The sequence below is a fragment of the Heteronotia binoei genome, chromosome 7, assembly GCF_032191835.1.
Source record: "Heteronotia binoei isolate CCM8104 ecotype False Entrance Well chromosome 7, APGP_CSIRO_Hbin_v1, whole genome shotgun sequence".
NCBI classification, from domain to species: Eukaryota; Metazoa; Chordata; class Lepidosauria; order Squamata; family Gekkonidae; genus Heteronotia; species Heteronotia binoei.
The window spans coordinates 36,742,386-36,763,655 of record NC_083229.1 but is presented as its reverse complement, the minus strand read 5'-3'; the positions used below and the strand labels follow the sequence as shown (position 1 = coordinate 36,763,655).

Sequence of the window (21,270 nt, the reverse complement as noted above, 5' to 3'; positions counted from 1 at the left end):
TCAATTATATGTCGCTTTTTTCAGGATCAGGCTTTATAAATATGCTTCAGGAATTTTTATGAATGAAAACAACTATGAATGAATATTGATTCTTCTAGATCCATCTACAATGTTAACTGTCTTTAGAAAGCTCAAGACCAGAATTAATGAGCAGTTTTTACTGCCCATTTTTTAAACAAATCATTAAAAATGTAAGAAGGCACATGCTTTTGTATTAAACAAAACTGGATTTTTATTGTAAACAAGGTATAAAGTACAATATAAGAAATATTGTGCAAAATTTTAAAGTAGTCACAAAATAGATATTACACCACTCTCCAGCAAGTTTATTCTTCACCAGTAGTGTACAAGATGGAACTGAAATATCACCAAGAAAAATGGTTTAATAATCATGGTGTACTAATTTGTGTCTTTACACCCTTTAGTTTCTCTCACATAACCCCTCATTTTCTGATTTAACACAACATAATGCCTTCAACATATAAAGGTCATTTACCTTACAACAGAAGTGTATCTTCCAGAGTAATAGTTTCAGAAAGTAGCATAGAATACTGCTCTTGTCCTTCATCGCCAAAACAGCCTCAGTTTGCTCTTAAGATTACATTTTTAACAAAGTGCACTGTATCAAGATTTTCAAAATTCAGTGATATAGATAGAATGTCACAGTATAAATGAAACCATAAGCAATGTAAAAGCGGTTGTATTAGAAGATGCTGTAGTACAGCTAATAGTACTAATCATGATGCTTTCAAAAGGAATAGCAAAATACTATTAGACTTGGATGATTAACATAACAAAATGGATCCACTTTGAGTGTTTTCACCCCTCCTTCCCATCCTTGTAATATCCTGAATCAATTATATGCCTAATGTTTTAAGTTCATATAATTAACTATACTTGATATGCTAAGTGATGGAGATAAACAGGCCTAATCACAAGGGGGTTTCTGACAACCAGAGTTCTACCAGTCTGATGACTGGGCCTTGCAGCAAAGGAGAATGAATCAAATATTATCTGCTGTCTAAAAGTTACAGCACTTTGGTATAACTGAACATCATCTGGTTCTATACCAGACTGTTATTCCTCTCTGGTTTTAAGCCTAAATGCATACACATCGCTCTGGCTTATACCTGGTTGATCTATAGTGCGTACAAGTAGTCTTGTACTGACACTTACAGTTCTCCTTTCCCCACAAAAGAGAAACCTACTGTCCCATGTGGCTGGTTTTTTTCAGGGGACCTCAGAGTCACATCGCTGTTTGTTCTAACAGCCATCAAAGGCTGACACTATAGAACCACAGACTTTTGTTTGTAAGTTGGTTTGATATCACTCAAACCACAGTAACAGTTATTTGACAGTGTCTTCAGATGGCAACACTTCACTGTGCAGGTGCAGTAGTAGGTGGTACAACAATATCGTTTAACTTGCTCACTTCCATTTGCCAATTTGGTAACTTCTTGGCCGATAAGTGGCGACGTGCATGTTTTGTTAAGTGGTCACTCCTCATGAACCGACGGTTGCACATAGGGCAGGCGAATTTTTTCTCACCCGTGTGTGTTCTACGATGGCGAGACAGTTCATCAGAACGTGCAAACCTCCTCTCGCAGCCTTTCCAACTACAACTGAATGGTTTCTCTCCTACAATACAACCAACAGAAAGCAGAGCTGTGAGCATTTCTTTACTTAGAATAGGTAATATGGATTTCTACTTCAATTGTTCAAAGGGGGAGGGGGGACTTCTGTAAATTTTTGCAGGTAGAAACAGTATCCTTAATATATAACATGTAACAGTATCCTTAATACATAACATGTAACATAAGAACACAGAGCAAGAAAAGCTGATGCCAGTACTTCAAGCCACTCCAGTCTGTCTTTCTGATTTTATTGTGGGATAGTGACTTTAGGTGTAGATTAGCTCCAAGATGCAACTCATCTTTGATCAGAATCATGTGAAGAGTTAATTCTTTCTCCTGCTCCTGTAAATTTAGCTATTCCTAGCAGTGGCATGGCTAGCCACTTTCTAAGAAGATACTGGATTTATATCCCGCCCTATTCTCTGAATCTCAGAGTAACTCACAATCTCCTTTACCTACTCCACCCCACACAACAGACACCCCGTGAGGTAGAAGAAGAAGATGATATTGGATTTATATCCCGCCCTACACTCCGAAGAGTCTCAGAGCGGCTCACAATCTCCTTTACCTTCCTCCCCCACAACAGACACCCTGTAAGGTGGGTGGGGCTGGAGAGGGCTCTCACAGCAGCTGCCCTTTCAAGGACAACCTCTGCCAGAGCTATGGCTGACCCAAGGCCATTCCAGCAGGTGCTGAGAGAGATCTTGCAGCAAGGACAACTTTGCGAGAGCTGACCCAAGGTCATTCCAGCAGCTGGAAGTAGAGGAGTGGGGAATCAAACCCGGTTCTCCCAGATAAGAGTCCGCACACTTAAGCACTACACCAAACTGGATCTTGTAAAAGTAAAGACAAAGGATATGTTTGTTTTCCTTGACAATGGAGAAAATGCAACAGCTTTTCCTAGTTAATATCTCCTATTTTACCTATATAGACTAAAAATACAAAAATAATTTTTAAAACAGAAACAAAATCAGGCTTCCTTAGTGAGTTTTCCATAATCCCCCAAACCTGCTGAATATCTCGCTGCCAATATGGATGACATACAAACTCATGTTTTGAGTTTTTGATATTTGTAAATTTACCTGTGTGCGTTCTCACATGGGCTTTCAAATGGGAACTCTTGAAATAAGTTTTTCCGCACCCAGGGTAGTTACAAACATGACTTCTTATTCTCAGAGAATCAATGGCTGGAGTGATCTTTGTTGCAACAGGAGTAAAACCTGGAGCAGGAGCAATAGGAGACAGTCTGGTGCCGTTAGGACTGATCACAGGAGCTTTTGGATTCTGAACAACAGTCTGGGGAACAACAAACATAACAGCTCCTTTGGGAACCTGGGTTCCCATGAACACCATAGGCGAACAAAGGTTTGATGGCAGCTGACTGCAAGGGGTGCTGGGAACTACCGCTGTCACAACTGAGTTATTAGCAGGCAAAGGAACCATCTGACAAACTAACGGCATAGGAGGGACTCCTCCAGCTTGCATAGGAGATGTAGGGACTACCAGTGAAGAAGTCTGTTGTGCTGATCCATGGATTGGCAGGCCACTACTAAGTAAAGGCTGTGCAAAATGTGCTGGGTTAACAGTTAGCATTGGACTTCTCTGATCTTGCACGCCTAGTAGCTTGTCATTTTCAGGAAGCGTAGTATTCAGGGACACATTTTCACAAGACGGATCTTCTCTTGCTGTCATGTTATCCTGTAGACTTGCTTCCTTTGTGTTATCCTGATAATTCTGAATGCCGACTGTTCTTGCAGGACACGTCCTGCGATTACAAAGCTGGGCATCCGCAGTGTGGCGAATAACACTTGTTGCCTGGGCTTTCAGCTCTCTTGATGCTGGGACCCTTTCAGTCTCTTTAAGAGCAACCAGAGAAGCTTGACCAGACATGTCAGTAACTGACTTGCTCTGTACAGTAGATGGTGCTGGTACTGCTGAATGGATTGCTTGAGACATTTCAAGGTCAGAAGGGCTGTAGGGTGGAGTCAAACACTAGAAGAACAAAAACATGGCATGATGAGATATCTATGCAGCTTAGTACGATTTATAAACTGTAATAGGCTATAATCGTGTGCAATCATACTTCAGAATAAGTATCAGTGAATTAACCAGGGCTTACTTCTGAATTAACATGTGTAGGAAGGCCTACAGATAAGTACTTTTAGATAATAGAATAAGACTTACAAAGGCTGATATTGCATTGAAGTCGGTGACAGGTTGCGGGTGATCCTCAAATTCTTCAGATATATCTGAGGCTGGTGTTATTGGTCTCAGTTCAACATACTTTTTGAAGTCTGATTTCCAACTGCAGCTCATGGATATCAGAGCTTCTACTGCTTCAAAATCACTCTTTTCAGTAGTATTGTTCCAAGAACACCTTTTAATGTGCTGCTCCATTCCTTCCTCCTATGAGCAAAACAGAAATGCTTTTACTATATGACCAACAACAACACTGTTGAAAATGTCTATTAAAAACAGTTGAATTTAACCTGTGAGGACTAAGCTCTCACCAAACCGAGAATAAACATGCATTGGACTGGGAAGACAACATTATATGAAGCAACTCCAGTCAAGAACTGTCTCCTTCAAAAGGACTATTTTTTCTAGCACAGACATGATAAAGTCAGTGGCAATACATAATAATTGCCTTGAGATTCTATAATTCAGAACCATACTGAAGAAACCTAGAAACCTAATCCACAAGATAATAAAGCTATAGTTCCTGATTTTAAACTGTCTTTTTTTGTTGTTGTCATATCACAGCTGACTTATGGTGGTAACCTAGTGGGATTTAAAGAGACATTCAGAGATGGTTTGCCACTGCCTGCCTCTACATCATGACCCTGGTATTCCTTGATGGTTTCGCTTCCAAATACTGCCAAGGCTGACCCTGCTTAGCTAGCTTCCAAGATCTGATAAGACTGTGCTAGTCTGGGCTATCCAGTTCTAGTTGCTGTTTACTCTTGTATGCTTGGAAAAGTATGACCTGGGCTATCCCGGTTGTCCAAACAGATTCACAACTGTGTATTTCAATCCAATCAAGTTCTGATTAGATCCCACAGCTAAGCAGAAGTGCTTAAGTAGTTTATGGATCAAAACCTAGAAAAATCTCTCTTAATATTATTTTGAAGGATTTGTTTTTGCTGCAACTACATTTAATAAGCTAAAATATGAAATAATCAACAAAAAGAAAGTCATGTTGCAGCTCAAAGACACTTTTTGTGGGCTATCAGATGCCTGAAGTGAAACTTCAGTAAGTGCAATACATATGCTGCAGAGGAAGGGGGATTATGTTGGGTTGAAAGGCGATGAAATCTAGGGGCGTTTTCGCACTGACCTTAATCGGCAGCGACGTCCCTCTTCACCGCGCAGGATCTGCGCGGATTTCGCACCAATTGCTGCGGAGCACCCGGAAGAGCCGCAAAGTCCTGCGGCTTTTGCGGCGCAAATGGAAACTGGTTTTTGGCGGTTTCCATTTGCGCCGCAAAAGCCGCGGGACTTTGCGGCTCTTCCGGGTGCTCCGCAGCAATTGGTGCGAAATCCGCGCAGATCCTGCGCGGTGAAGAGGGACGTCGCTGCCGATTAAGGTCAGTGCGAAAACGCCCTAGGTTTGTGACAGTTCTATGCTTAAAGTAGACCTGAAAGCCCTGTGATCATGCACAATAGCTGTAATTCTCTGTGTAAGCCTATCCAACACAGAAAAATAACTCATTATTCTGCAGACTTTACAGTCCTCCAGCTTTAAAGCACCCCAATAAAGATTACTGAAGGTCAGATAATGGTATTAAAGAATAGGCATTTGTGTAAGTTTGTTCTTCCCTTTTCAAACAGGAGTCCCTCTACACACACCCCTACCAGGCCTTTTTTTCTGGGGAACACATCAGAACGTTGTTCCAGAACCTCTTCCTGGAAACAAAATTCTCAAAAAATGTTTAAAAGTTCATGAGGGGGCATCTATGTGCTTCTCCTTCATTCTCCTCTTGAGAATTCCAACACCTCTTTTTCCAGAATAAGAGCCCTGAGATTCCACTTCCTTGTGTGTAAAGCACTTTTCAGTTGTGCCCCTTATTAAGTCGGTTGCATTTAGATTTATTACGTTTCTTTGTTCCAGAGCAATCTGGGCACCTGGCACATTGTCTCCCACCCAGAGGGTAATCTGACCTAGATGAGTTAAGCTTAGCAGTGTTGCTGCGTCATGCGCCTGCAAATCGTGTTGTCCGACTCGAGAATAATGTATTAGGATTCCTGTAAAATCACCCCCTACACAGCCTGTACAGGACTTTGTTGATTAGCCTGGCTAAAGAAAGCTATTAACATCGGAGACCTACGACGAGCAGAAGATAGCAGAGCGAACAGAGAAATCTCTGCTCAGCCAGCGAGACTGAGGGCGGCTAAGCCGGGGGCAGGGAGATCCTCGCTGGCAGCCGGATCTTGGAGCAAAGCCGCGTTCACCTCAAACAGCCTCCAGAGTGACTCACGCCGAACATTCCAAACAGCACGCACTCTAGCCCGGGGAACGGCCCCCGCTTTCCTCCCATTGGCCAGCAAGAACAGCCAGCTCACGAGCCGATTGGCTGGCGCCTGCCGAGGAAGGCGGCTCAGTGGGAGGAGACATGTGAACAAAGCGTGATCAGCGACTGCTCCCCAGCGCTGGGGAAACGTGAACTGGGAATTGCCGCTCAGCAACCTTTCACCTACTTCTGCAGAGCTCGCCCACCCCACTTCGCCAGACCCCGCCCAGCTCTCCACTCCCACGCCGGGGGGCCCGGCAGGCAGGAAGAGGTGCCGCCTCCCGCAGCTGCCGGGAAAGGCTGACGAAGCCAGTTCATATATATATATATCTCGTTGCCTTCCGCCGCGCACGGAGGCGTGGTGGGACTTGCTGGCCTTGGACTCAGTCCTCCTCCCCTCCTCACTTCATGTTCTTTCTGCAATGCAAAGTCTTGAGACGCACCCACTGCTTCCTGCGGTAGGACGAGAGCCAATTAAAATGCCAATGCAACGAAACCCTTCTAGCAGTGTACAGGCACCTACTTCCTGCCCCGGAACCCGGTGGGTGTCGGGCAAAAAAAAGCCTGCAGACATTTACACGCTCACCCACCCATTTTTTATGGACTTGGGTATACCTGAGCTCATGGAAACTAATCCGTTTAGGCGTGCCTAAGTGCACGAAAGGGGGCTGCGAATGTGCACGGAGCTACTGAAGCCGATCAATTAAGTGCGCTTCGTGCTGCACTGATGCGGTCTGTTATTCAGGAGTAGGCGCCAACGAATTTAATAAGTACTGCAGCAATATTTTCCTGTATATCGGGGAACTGAAGAATTGCTGAATCAGAGACTGAGAGCAGCTTACAATCTCTTATCTTCCTCCCCAACGGACAACCTGTGAGGTGGGTGGGGTTGAGAGGGCTCTTACAGCAGCTGCCCTTTCAAGGACAACCTCTGCCAGAGCTATGACTTACCCAAGGCAATTCCAGCAGGTGTAAGTGAAGAAGTGAGGAATCAAACCCGGTTCTTCCAGATAAGAGTCCACACACTTAACCACTACACCAAACTGGCTCTCTGAATTAAGGTTTAGATAGGGTTCCCAGGAGTTATCTAAAACGTAGACTTGCTCAGCTGGGGTGCTGGATCATATGCCTTCGAACTACACCCAGTAAGGGGGCGGTTGGAAAGAGAAAGAGGCAAACTATCCACGTTCTTCTATATCTTGCAAAAAAAAAAAAAAATTCCCGCCAGAACTGTCCCTAAAACACCGGCGGGAAGACACAAACGCAGAGCACGAACCGAGATAAAGCGCAAAAAGTCGGCCCTGCTTTATACTGACCCTCACCATCAGCACAGTTAACGCGCTGCCCTTCGGCTGCAGCCTCACCTTCGCCCTGCCCCTCCTATCATCTCTTCTTGCTTTCCCCAGCCATATCTTGCCCGCCGCCCAGACTGGCCTCGGCCCCTCCGTTTCAACACCCACATAAACGCCTCCGCCTCTCTTCAAGGGCCGCGCGGGCAGCGTCACTTCAAGCCTCGCCCAGCCGCGTTCGACCTCCTTCAGCCTGGACCTGAGCTCGCTGCCGCCCTCCACCCGGCACCGCCTTCTCCAGTTCCCCGAAGGCTGGCCTCGCCCATGCTGCTCACCCACCCCCCTAGTCTCGCTCTCTCATCCTTCCCGCCATCAAAGCTTTCTAAAGCAGCCCTTCCCCGCGCCCACCCACATCTGGTCTGCCATCCCACCCTTTCTGAGCGCCGCTCTGGTTCCTGAAAGGCCCCGGAACCTATCTTTTCCTCGTGCCCTTCTGCTCGATTCCCACGTGAGGCTGGCTGGGCCAAAGAGCTCGTGTGGAGTCTTGCACAGGGCACAGCGTCCAGTTTAAACAGGAAAATCATTTCTGCCTGCCTCAGCCAGCGCCCTACTTAAACAAAACTTTGCATATCTTTAATAATATTTGTGTGCCTCGCTCAGCCGTGAGGGTTTCCTTCCCGTGGGGGGTTACTTCACACAACTGCCAAGCCCTCCCCAATTCTGCCTGCAAGCTCCCACTCCTCCCAAACGGTAGGCTCTTCTCCATTTCCCCCAATCGAGGGTCGCCGATAACCTCCCTAGAAACCAACAAACTTTAAAAATAAAACCTTTCCCAATCCCATTGTGTTAACTGGAAACCTTCATCCTCTCTTCCGCACCCTAGTTTCTAGTCTCCTCATTGTAAATCCGAATATTCCTCCTACCAAAAAAGGATCCCCGATTTAATTATTTTAAAAGACCCCCAATCTTTCCATCTAACCGTAATGCGGGCTCTTAGATAGTTCAGACATTAAAAAAAAATTAAGTCTCACATGAGATTCATTCAATTATCTCTTCCTGTATCGCCTTCTTGGGGGAAAAATATATATTCTTTTGCATTCTCCTAATCACCCCAAAGCTCTGCCGCGTAAACTAGTTGCCAGCTAGAAAGAGGGTGGGTTTTTTTTCCCGCCGCCCCAATTTCGTCTTGCAAGCATTAAAGACAGTGGTACTTACAGCTAGCTGGAAAGGAGAAGCTCCGAAATTTAGCATGGCCTTGCTGGAAGACTTATTTTTCTCCCCCTGGCTGGCTGGCTGGTTTTGGCAGGCAGCGGCAGCTGTTGACAAGCCCCTTCTCCCCCCGCCCCAGGCGTTCTCTGCTGGATGCTGCCTTTATTTTTCTCTTTTTGTTCGCGGGCAGCTCCCCATTCAGGTGGCGGCTCCCCAGCTCGGCGTTGGTGAAGGCGGGCGCGGGACGCAGCCAATCGCCGCCAAAGGTGTGTGAGACCGCGGCCAATGGATGAGCGAGGGCCACGCGTGATCAGCGGCTGCCCAGCGGCGTGGAGAGGGAGTCAGCCCAGCGTGTACATAAACCCGGCAGCATGTCCCGGCGCAGCCCCTGGGTAAGTCCCTGTTGCTTGGCTGAGTCAGTGTCACGTCCCTTCCCGCCCCCTTTCTTCTCCGGATCTCTGTGGGAGAAGGGAGGTGCCGAGGATGTTTTGCTTAGTAAGTGAGACAGATGGCAGTCAGGAAGGGCATGCCGGAATCTGTCGGCTCTTCGCCACCCCTCATCCTGTAACTAGATAAACAGGGCAGATATTTAAAAGATTTGGACCCGGCACGCTAGCCCATGGGGTCTTCCAAGCTCTGACCATTGTTTTTTCTTCTCGCATTTTTTTTTTTTAAATGAGCCTACTGAAATGGCCTATGGGACTTGAAACGCTGCACATTGGTTGTTCGTGTTAAAAGGATTTACATGAGCATTCGCTTATACCCTGCCTTCTTTCCCAATGGAGACCTAAAGTGGCTTACATAATTATTTCCTTCTCTCCCCCACCCCTCACAACAGTCCTGTGAGAGAGATTAATTTTTCCGGGTGTGGATAGGGTTGCCGGGTCCCTCCTGGCCATTGGTGGGTGATGGGGGGTAGGGTTGCCAGATTCAAGTTTGGGAAACTCCAGGAGATTTGGAATGGGACCTAAGTGGGGTATAATACCATAGAGTCCACCCTCCAAATGATCCATTTTAACCAGGAAAACTGATTTCTGTAGTCTGAAAGTGAAGTGTAATTCCAAGGGATCCCCAGGACCCATCTGGAGGCTGGTATCCCTAGGTAAGGAAGCCAACAACAAAGCAGCTACAAAGCAGTGTCTTTTGTTATAAGGAGGACTCCCAGAGTAGTGATCACCATCTTTACGCAGTGATTTAGCATAGTACAGATAAGGCAAAAACTAGCATGCAAACCCCAGGCCATGGCCTGTATACATACAGAGAGACTCCACCCTGCTCCCACCCATAAGTCCATTCAAACTGGCACAATAGCCTCCTATAGGTGACCCCAGGCAGCCTGACCAAGCAGGCTGCAGATATTTCAATCCTGGTGCCCATTGTTCTCAGGGACGAAGCTCACACAGTCTCTAAAGTTTAGGCAAGGACAAAACACCAGCCTTATTCATCTCTCTGAGAAAGGTGGGGATTGTTAAAGTAGCATGGAGGTTGTTGGTGGTTTGTGAGGAAAGCTTTTGGCGAAAGACAGGAAGCTAAATTACAGAGAAGGCCATCTATCGGGGCAGTTCCTGGGTGAACGAACATAAGAACATAAGAGAAGCCATGTTAGATCAGGCCAATGGCCCATCCAGTCCAACATTCTGTGTCACACAGCGGCCAAATATACGAAGGCTTAGAGGGATATTTTTGCTGCCTATCCATGCTGGTCTTCCTGAGCATTAGCATAATTTTGCACCCTTCTACACTAGTCTTAATAGTTTGTTATGCCAAATCTAAAGTGTGGTCTGTTTAATCTCATGTATTAACACACATTTTTCATATCATATCCTCTGTAATGCACTGTTATTGTGGATTGAATTGTTACTTGTGGTGGCTTCAGAGGAACCAACATGGCAGTATAAATTACATTTTTCTTTGTACTTAACTGTATCTTCTCTGATCTTTTACCCTTTTGGAATGCCTCTTCTCCCACCATTATCATAAATTCCAGGATAACAGAGTTTTTATGTCTGTTATGTGGAATGAGATGGACCAGACATACCTAACTGTGCATAGGTTTGGGCTGTTGCCATAGGAGTAGATGGTTTAGAATTATGTTCCTTTGATTACAACTGTGCTGTAAGCCTTCTGCCCAGTGTTGCATAATAGACACACACCCCAATTATACATGTATTTTTAATCACTACTCATTGTCTTTGAGAATCAGTGTGGTGTAGTGGATAAAATGTCAAGAGTATGGCAGAGTAGGAAATCTGAATCCAAATCTGTTCTCAGATGTGATGGTCAGTCTTGGACCATTCTCAATCAAGTCTGCTTTACAGAGATGTTTAAGGATAACAGTAGAGGATGGGAAGAAATATAAACCACCCTCAGTTCATTTTCGTTGTCTGGGACTGTGCAGGCATGCAGGCCAGCTGCTGGAAGATTTTTTAGCTGGTTTAGTAAACCGGGCAGCAGGAGGCCCTTCCAACAGGAGCCATTCTTCCACCCAGCAGTCACATGCTCCAGGGAGGGGCATTCTCTTTCAGTTCTCCACATTCTCCCTCAGTTCTCTTGAGCCACTGCTGGAGAAGAACAGTTTAGTTAGTGCCTGTTTTTTGGTCTTCCCCACCTCCAAAAATATTGTAGTTCCTGTTGTTCAACAAAGATGAGAAGAACAGACAAGCACTCTGTTTGTCTGTTGTGTCTGGGGAAGAGCCATAAAGTCGCTTTATGGGAAAAGGCTTTCTCTACAACCATTAACCCAGCAGCAAAGACATCTGCCCTGGTAGAGCAGCCTATAGAAGAGATGGAGGAACGCAAATCCATAGCCAGTTTGGGGGTGGCTTTGGAACCGCCCCCTGATGATGATGCTGGGGACCATGACCCCATTTCCCCAAGTGAGGACTTGCATCTTTACTTTAAACTAAATGTGTGAATGGCACAGGTAATGACCATGGATGCTGGACCAAATGACAGTATCCTAGGTTGACTTTATTCTAGCGACCCCTGGACATTTCAGAGAGTTGGGTTGCTTGCCTGCCTCTGCATCCCAGCCCTGGTATTCCAGGGAGGTCTTCCATCCAAGTACTTATCAGGGAGACCTCCTTGAAGTATTTGTTTGCTTCGCTTCCTAGATCTGGTAAGATTGAGCTTGCCGAAGGTACCAAGGTCAGGGCTAGAGTTGAATGTTTTATTGGAAAAGGATGCAGTTAAAAACTTAAGCCCCTTTTATTCATTGTTTGGTTATTATTCCAGATTTTTCCTTGTCAATAAAAAAAGATTGTGTTTTGGATCTGAGGGGTTTCAATTTCTTCCCCAGACAGGCCTGGCATGTGGGAGTAGGCAAAACTAGATGATTGCCTAGGGTGTCCTCCCCATTTGCGCTGTCCCTGAGCCCCGCTCAGCATTCCTGCACTGCTGGAAGATTGAGGGGCATTTGCACGGAGGGCTCCGCAAGAGGAGCCTTCCAGGCAAACGAGGCCATCTGGTCCTGTTTAGCCTTCCTGTGCTGTGGGAAGATTGAACGGGAGGGGGTGGCATTTGCATGGAGAAGCCCTCCGTGCAAACAGGGACCAATTTGGACCGGCACTTGGGGCCCTCCCCCACTGGAGGGTGAAGGGGTGGAGCTTGCCTGGGGTGGCAAAAACCCCAGTGCCGGTCCTGTCCCCAGGGTGTCACAGAAGATGTGCTCAACCTTCTTTGGGTTCCACTATTCCTCAGAGGAGCCAGGAGAAAGGGTAAAACAACCCATTCCATCAGAGGCAGTTAAGGACAGCATTGTTAGCCAATATTTCCATTTTGTAAGTCACATTGGCTGGTTACAGACAGCCGGTTTAAGCCGCTCTGGGGACGGCAGGTGAGCGGATCTGAAAAGCATGTCCAAATGTGCACATCTGCCTGCTGTCCCTGTCCTGTACTCATCCCATCCTGGTCTGTCTGGTACCTCATTCTATCCTGGTGTGTCTGGTTCCAAAGTGGTACCTAATATCTGAGGCAGCTCCAAGGCTCCTCCTCAGCCATCTGGATGGAAGGGAAGCGCTCAAGGAGTGTCCTGGGAGCAGCAGATGGACGCATGAGCACTCTGGGCGCTCCTCCAGGGCGCCTGCATCCCGTCTCTGTTCTGGGGGCAGGCTGCGTGCCATCTGCACGCTCCTGGCTTCTTCTTTTCCGGCCAGCTCACTTCTGGGTCAGCTTGATGCCACCCTGAGCCGGTGGTGTAATCACAGCCATTGAGCACTTTTTAAGTTTGAAGTAATTAATAAATGTATAAAATGACTACATAAAGGATTTGTTCTTCTTGCATATAAATTTGGCATTGCGTAAAAGGACATAATTGTTAATTATGGCTGAGGAAATTTGTTGGATTCTAAAATTATCAAGATTTACATATGTTGTCTGCTTAATTACACTGTAGGTGACCCTGAGGCTCTCTTCTGTGAAGGAGGGTTTTCCCACCCTAAGCAGAAGTCTTTGAAAGTGTTACTTATCCCTGCTCCCCAAAACTGAGCACTGGAACTGAGCCGGTTGCTGCTATTCTGAAGGCAAAACAAGCCTTTGATATCACTGGCTCTGTTTAAACTGAAGGGACATTTAGTAGAGCCTATATGCACATGCTGATTGTTCTCTTAACAAAACAGATTAGCATAAGAAAACATTAAGTAACAAGGAAGTTTTGAGAGTAGATTATTTGTAGTCTTTCTGCCAATCTAATCTTGGCATATCTCCACTGGCTCCTAGTTTGTTTCCAGGCCCAATTCAAAGTGCTGGTGTTAATTTTAAAACCCCATGTAGCTTGGGACTAGTTTACTGGATAGACTGCCTACTCCCATACATACCTGATCACTTCAGTCAGTTTCTGAGGCCCTGTGAGAGTCGTCTCAGCCCCACCCACTTCACAGGGTATCTGTTGTGGGGAAGGAAGATAAAGGAGATTGTGAGCCACTCTGAGATTCGGAGTGGAGGGCGGGATATAAATCCAGTATCTTCTGTCCTTCTTCTGTTTCAGGTGCCCCCACCTTCTGAGATTAGGCAGATGGCATCAAAGAGAGAGGGACTTCTTGGTTGAAATAAAGATCGATCATGGCACCAAAACTATGGAACTCTCTTCCCAGATAAATTTGTCTGTCCCCCATCTGTTGTTAACTCCTGCCAGCCAATGAAGACTTATCTGGTATTCATTCAATGATCCCTCTGTCTTGATCTTGTTTTAATTATTGTTTTATTGGAAGCCTAATTCTACTGTTTTAAATTGTCTAAATTGATGTATTTTTAAAGCCATTGTTGTAAATTGATGTATTTTAAAACTAAATTTTATGTTAGATTTTATATGTTGTGAGCCGCCCTGAGCCGCTTCGGCGGGAAGGGCAGGATATAAATTGAAATAAACTGAAACTGAAACTAATTAAAAAAAAAATCTTAACATAGTTGTTAATTTCTCCCCTGAGCCTGTTCATTCTTATAGGAGTTCACTGAATTTTGTTTTGTTTTGTTCATTGCTCAAGATTCACAAAAAGAAATAGCTCAGTCACCTCATCCTTCAGTGTTTCTTTGTAATGTCCAACACTTCTGCCAGGCTTAACCCTGTTTAATTTTTGCATGCTCACACAATGCCCATTGTAGCTGCTCATTTATTCAGTCATTATAAGTACTTCCAATGTAATAAGTAGGAAGAAAAGGCTTTGTATGCTTATTATGTATTTTAATTTACATTATTTATATCCCAGCATACATCATTTTCTTTTCCATTTTATCCTCATGACAACCCTGTGAGGAAGGTTAGGCTGAGAGTATGTGTCTGGTCCAAGATCACCCAGGAAGCTCCCATGGCAGAATGGGGATTCAAACCTGCGTCTCCCAGATCCTAGTCCAACACTTTTTTGTGTGTGTGTTAACCAAATTTATTAAATTTTTGCAATATACTGAAATGTATTTCAAATAATAAAAAAGGGAAAAAAGCAATATTTCAATCCTTATCAATACATTACACATTTTCTTTTTCTTTTTTCACTTCCCCCACCTCTTTTCTTTGACCTCCATCGGTGCTTCAAGCTATTGAGAAAAAACAATGAAGGTACCATCCGTTTTAGAATCTTGCACTATAAAATTTACATAAAATCTAATAACATCTCTATATCTCTATTTATAATTCAGTCTTCTAGCTTTCCTTCGGGACATTGTTAGCACATCCTGAACTTATTTATCTCAACATACTAAATCATATCACCTTAACCTTTTAGTTCACCCTTAGTATTACACTTATCTTTCATCTATTATTACACCAGTTATAGCTATTTAATTCTTTTTAAGTATTACACTTATCTTTCATCAATCTAATATCACATCAATTATTTGTTGTAATTATCACTATATTTTCTAACTGCTAATAAAAGGAGCTATCGTATATTGATTCAAAAAATTCTTTCTAATCACCTGTCTCCCCCATTTTTCCCAATTTCAGGTTATACTTTCAAAAACCACCAAATGTCTCTTAACTCTCCATTGCTTTTCAATATAGTCCTGAAACTTCTTCCATTCATTTTTAAATTTTTCTGCATCACTGTCTTTCAAGATTCTAGTAAGTCTATCCATTTCACTCCAATGTAAAGTTTTTAAATTCAATCCCATTTATCTGCTATTTCACCTTTGTGTAAACAATGTTCTTGCAGCTGACCACATATACCACACCAAAGTCCTGTCTTGCTTCCGGAAACTTTCCATTTGTAATCCTACCAGAAAGGTATCTGGTGCCCTTTTAACTGCATATCCCAAAATCTTCGACATCTCTTGTTGAATCATTTGCCAAAATTGTCTTGCTTTTTCACATGACCACCACATATGATAATAAGAGCCTTCATGCTTTTTACATTTCCAACACCGATCAGATGCCTGCTTTTTCATTTTTGCTAATTTCTTAGGTGTCATATGCCACCTGTATTGCATTTTCAAACAGTTTTCTTTTATATTATTACATGTCAATATTTTCATAGAGTTCTTCCATAGGTGTTCCCATATCTCCACTAAAATTTCTTTATTCATATTTATTGCCCATTTAATCATTTGAGATTTTACTACTTCATCTTCTGTAGACCATTTCAATAACAATTTATACATCTTTGCAATCAGCTTTTCATCTTCCCCTAATAGCACTTTTTCCATCTCTGTCTGATCTTGCCTTATACCTGTAGTCCCGATATCTTTATCCACTAGACTTTTAATTTGTAGCATCTGGAACCAATTACGTCTTGCAGTTCTTCCTCTGCTTTTAATTCTACTTTGCCACCCTTAATTTTTAGCAATTGTTTGTGTGTAACCCATTTGTCTTCCTGTGAGTCAGAAATCTATTTTATAACTTCCATTGGTACAATTCACAGTGGTTTCCTCTCATCACCATATTTAAAATATTTTTTCCAAGTATTCAACAAACTACTTCTTATAAAATGATGCCGGAAGAAACCATCCATCTTCTCCTTCCCATAATACAAATGTGCATGCCAACCAAATAGATTTCCATGACCTTCTAACGCCAATAACTTCTGGTTGGATAAGGTTATCCAGTCCTTGAGCCATACTAAACATACTGCTTCATGATATAATTTGAGATCCGGCAGTTGAAAACCTTCTCGTCCTTTCGCATCAATTAGTATTTTCCTTTTTGATTCTTGGTTTTTTTCCCGCCCATACAAATTCAGAAATCTTTTTTTGCCATCTATTGAATTGTTTAACAGCTTTCACAATTGGAATTGTTTGAAAGAGGAACAACATTCTTGGTAAGACATTCATTTTCATGGCAGCTATCCTGCCCAAAAGAGACAAGTTCAGTTTCTTCCATTTCAACATATCGGCTTCAATTTTATGCCAAAGTTTATCATAATTATTTTTAAACAGATCTATATTTTTCATCGTGAGCTCTACACTCAAATATCTTACTTTTGAGGTGACTTCACATCCAGTTGCATTTTGAAGTTCTTTCTGTTTGCACAATAATAAAATTTTACTTAAAATTTGCGATTTTTCTTTATTTATGTAAAACCCAGCAAGGTCACCATATTCTCTGATTTTTTCCAATAACAATGGTAATACTTGTATTGGATTTTCAATAATAAACATCACATCATCTGCAAAGGCTCTATATTTATAAGTCCATCCTTTCAATTTTAGCCCCTCAATTTTCCTTATCTTCTGTTATTTGCAACAACAAAATCTCTAGAGTCATTATAAGTAGCAATGGGGATAGAGAACAACCTTGTCTTGTACCTTTGCTGATGACCATTTGCTCCGTTAAATCTGAATTAACACATAGCTTAGCTTGCTGTTCAGTATATATCGCCTTCACCATTATTATAAAGTCTTTTTCCAACTCTGCTTTTTCCATCACAGTAAACAAAAGGTCCCAATTAAGATTGTCAAAGGCTTTCTCCACATCAGCAAAAAAGAGTGCCACTTCTTTTTCTAGATGTTCTTCATAATACTCTACAATGTCCACCACTATTCTGATATTGTCTCTAATTTGCCTCTTCGGGAGAAAGCCTGCTTGCTCCTCACAGATAAACCTATGCAGGTATTGTTTTAGCCTTTCCGCCAAAATTTTTGCAAAGATTTTGTAGTCATTGTTAAGCAATGAAATCGGTCTATAATTTTTCACATTTGTAGCATCTCTGTCTTCTTTTGGTAACAATGAAATAACTGCTTCTTTCCAAGTATTTGGCACTTGCCCATCCAAACGGATATTATTCATCAATTTTTGGCGCATTGGAACTAATATATTTATAAGAACTTTGTAAAATTTTATTGAAAAGCCATACGGTCCCGGTGCTTTTCCTATTTTCATTGAACTGATTGCAGCTTCTATTTCACCTTTTTCAATTGGATCATTCAATGTTTCTTTCATCATTTCTGTTGTTGGATTTACCTTCACATTTTGTAAATAAGCTTCTATTCTTTCTTTATCAACTCGCTGGCGTTTAAATAAGTTAGCATAGCGCTTGTAGAATGCCCTTTTGATGCCCTCCTGGTCTACAATTTCTTTGCCACTGGTTTTAATCTTGTTTATGTATTTATTTTCCCTTCTTTTCTTCATTTGCCACGCCAAATACTTTCCATGTTTGTTTGCCCCTTCAAAAGATTTTTGTTGGAGTCTTTTCAAATTCCACTCCACCTCTTTATTCAGTAAATGACTTAACTGACGCTGCAAAATTGTAATTTCTCGCAAAATTTTCTTTCTTAATTCAATTTCCTTTTTACTTATTTCCTTTTGTAAGTCCAACAATTGCTTTTCATTTGCCCTTCTGTCCTTATTATTCAGTGTAATTAATGTTCCTCTCATCACAGCCTTATAGGTATCTCAAACCGTTTGAAATTGTACCTCTTGGTTGTCATTTATTTGGAAAAAAGCTTTAGTTTCTTTTTCTAGAGATTCCACTACCTCCATTTTCTGTAATAAGTCATCATTTATCCTCCACCTCCTCTCTTTTTCCCTTTAGCCAACCACATCAATGGGCTATGGTCTGCACCTATTTTCGGAAGAATCTCTACTTTTTTGTGATCAGTCCCAGTTCTTTTGTAGCCCATAACATATCAATCCTAGAAAAAGTATTATGTCTGTCTGAAAAAAAAGTATAGTCTTGTACCCTGGGGTTGAATTTTCTCCACACATCTTCTAAGCTCTCTTGTTTAATTAGTTCAAAAAATGCTTTAGGTAGTTTTCCATCTACATTTTTTCCCCCAGATCTATCTAAAGAGTTCTGAATAGTTCCATTAAAGTCACCTATAAGCATTATCTGATCGTATGTTACTTGATCCAGTTGTTTCATACTATCATTGAAAACGTCAAGCTTAGCCCCATTAGGAGCATAAAGTCCGAACAACAGAGTCTTTTTGCCATACATCAAAACTTCTACTGCCAAATATCTACCTTCATTATCTTTAAAAATCAGTTTTGGCTCCAGCTCCTTCTTTATGTAAAAAATCACTCCCCCTTTTTTTTTCTTTAGCCAATGAACCAAATTCTTCCCCTAAAAATTTGTTACTTAAAAATTTGTAATCCGATTGCCTAATGTGTACTTCTTGTAAACAAATTATATTGCATTTTTGTTTTGTATGAAATGTCGCTCTTCGTTTCTTCGGTGAATTTAGGCCATTAACATTCCAAGAAATTAATTTGTAATCCATAATGATTCTTCAATTAAGCTGTGTCCCTAAAATCCTTATTGTCCGCCAAAAACCCTTCCATGCCTTGAATGTCTATTATGGAATACTTCAGCCCTTTATACTCAAAAGTAAGTCCGGCTGGTAAAATCCATCTATACCTTGTTCCTTTTGCCCTTAATTTGTCCGTCAGAGGTTTAAATTGTCTTCTGTCACTGATGACCTTCCTTGGTAGTTCCTTCATTATTCTGACTCTGCTCTCCTCCATCACCAATTCTTTTGCAAATTGTTGGCTCAGGATCCTTCCCACTATATCTCTAGTGGTAAATTTAATTACTGTGTCTCTTGGCAATTTACGCCTTCTGGCAAATTCTGAATTGACCCTGTACACATAATCACATTGAACTTCAATCTTCTCTGGATCTTCACCCAAATATTCAGCAATAATAGTCATGATATATTTCTTTAAGTCCTCTTGATTGTTTTCTGGCACCCCCATTAGCTTACAATCTTGTAGCAGAACTTTTTCTTGAATCTTCTTTATTGTAACATCTTGATTTGTAACTCTATTTTCCACCTTTTGCATCTTCTGTGTTTTGCATTTTCTGCTTGTGACTCCTTCCTCAGATCTTCAATTTCTTTCTTGTTCTCTTTCTTTACAGCTTCAGCACTGGAATTTATTTCTTTTGTTAGTTCCTTAGTTATCTCTTTTGTTATTTCTTTAGTCTCTTTAATCAACTTTTTCTCACGTAGTTATCAAATCTTTCATTGCCTTTGTTAATCTAGTCTCCATAGCATCCAGCTGTTCTTGGGCAATCTTAGACACTTTGCCCTTTACTGAGCCTGCTCTTCCATGCGTTCTTAGTTTGTATTTTGGATCAGACATCAGTTTTCCCATAGCATATAATAGACCCCAAGTTGACCTCACCAAATTACAAACCAATAACAGGATTCAATAGATTAGAGCCTGCCCTCTTCAGCAAGCCCAAAATCGCCATCAGAGCTTTCTGGGCCAAAATATTAATATTTAAAGTTTTGTAAACATTCAAAATGGCGGCTGCAACTTTTTCAGGCCCCAACTCTATGATTTTTTGGGCTAGAGTAAGCCTGGAGGTCTAGGATGTGTCCCTCTTCTCCCAGCGCTGATTTCTGCCTCTCTGGAAATGAAGTCCCGTTCTCAATGGTTTCCACTCTCACGATAGTTCGTCACTTCCTATTTCCCAGTTGCAAGCCGAGGCTTTGTTATGACAGGGGATTTTTTTTTGCAGAAGCCACAAAGGTAAACAAAGCTTGTTTTTTTGAATTTTACAGCGCCTATTAAAGTACCAAAGCCATGATTTCACCCCCAGCCTCTGTAACACAGCTTTACTTCTTTGCAAATAGTTCCAAATCTTTGTTTCTTTAGTTTAAAAACATTCTTTTAATCCTGGAATGAAAGATAAGAATTGTACCTTATCAAGTGTCCAAAACTTCCTTACACCTATCGTTCCAATCTTCAGTAGTCTATAGTCCATAGAAAGTTGGGGTTGGGTGAATTTATGTCAACTTAATGACTCCAAAAAGCCTTTGTAGACATTGTTATGCGATTTTTCACGTGAGGTTCTTCAAAGCCGAAAAGGAGCCCCAGCGAGACTCCTCGCCAGCCAAAGTTAAACTCTTCAAAATCTTGCAAGCATGTCTTGGACTCTTCCCATAACTGGGAGGGTAGACAGCAGGTGATAAAAACACTTTTTATGTCCTGAACAAAGACGTTGGTCCACTCCACGAAAGGGAGATGCGTCAGTTCCCCATCTTTCCAACTCCGGAAGCCATCCTAGTCCAACACTTGAACCACTTCATCTTCTGGTTCTCTCCATCAAATAACACTGTATAAATTATGTGTATTCTCAGCTTCCCCCCACCCCAATATTGTGAAACCTTATCTGTCTGTCTAATGTTGCTAGATGGGAAACTAGTATGGGCTGAAGGATGTATTTGCACTAAATACACATCTGTTATGTAACGTGTTCTGAGTCAGTGGAAGAGCCAGTGGAGAGCAATGAAAAGGAGCCAGTGCTAATCAGAAGTCACACTGTAGAGACCAAAAACTTGAAAACAACCACTGCTCTTAAAATTTATTTTCATCAGAATAATCCAACATTCCTTGGACACAAGGGGAAGGGAAATGTTTAAATAGAGAGGTATTTTTTGCTCCTTTTGTTTCCCAAAAAGAGACTAGGAATGTGAGCATTGTCCAGCATCCTGCAGTTTCTGTGTAAATTGAAGAGTTTGGATTGGGTTTGCTATTTCTTTCATAGATAGAATTCCAATTGTGCATGGAATTTTTTTGTGCACAGGAATTTTTCCCCTGCAGTTTTTGTTTTCAAATGTACCATATTTTCAGTTTTATCTCAGGTCATCATTCAACTCCTTAGCTTCCTGTGATCCTTGGGAAAGAAGTCAGTCTCTCAGCTTTTGTTCTTATCAGCAAAATTGGATTATTATTTTTTGGCTTCAAGTGGATGG

General features: G+C 42.3%; 1 protein-coding gene across 3 annotated transcripts; it reads right to left on the bottom strand.

The window, feature by feature from the left end:
* Positions 1 to 207: 207 nt before the first annotated feature.
* Positions 208 to 8,919, bottom strand: KLF10 (KLF transcription factor 10). Of its 3 annotated transcripts, none has more exons than XM_060243407.1 (4): positions 8,650 to 8,919; positions 3,819 to 4,040; positions 2,717 to 3,626; positions 208 to 1,638 (listed from the first exon to the last, which is right to left on the bottom strand). In XM_060243407.1, the coding sequence occupies exons 1-4, from the start codon at positions 8,683 to 8,685 to the stop codon at positions 1,379 to 1,381; spliced, it is 1,428 nt and encodes a 475-aa protein (XP_060099390.1). In that variant the 5' UTR covers positions 8,686 to 8,919; the 3' UTR covers positions 208 to 1,378. The 3 variants fall into 3 exon arrangements, with proteins under 3 accessions (XP_060099390.1, XP_060099391.1, XP_060099393.1); XM_060243408.1 differs by having other exon boundaries at positions 3,819 to 4,037; positions 8,650 to 8,811; XM_060243410.1 differs by lacking the exon at positions 8,650 to 8,919 and adding an exon at positions 7,651 to 7,662.
* Positions 8,920 to 21,270: the final 12,351 nt, after the last annotated feature.

Excerpts from the sequence above, each read along its gene's own strand:
- KLF10 (XM_060243407.1), bottom strand. The coding sequence starts at position 8,685 with ATGCTAAATTTCGGAGCTTCTCCTTTCCAGCTAGCT. Across the intron at positions 4,041-8,649 it reads CTTCTCCTTTCCAGCTAGCT|GAGGAAGGAATGGAGCAGCA; the intron begins GTAAGTACCACT and ends TTTTGCTCATAG. Across the intron at positions 3,627-3,818 it reads TCAATGCAATATCAGCCTTT|TGTTTGACTCCACCCTACAG; the intron begins GTAAGTCTTATT and ends TTGTTCTTCTAG.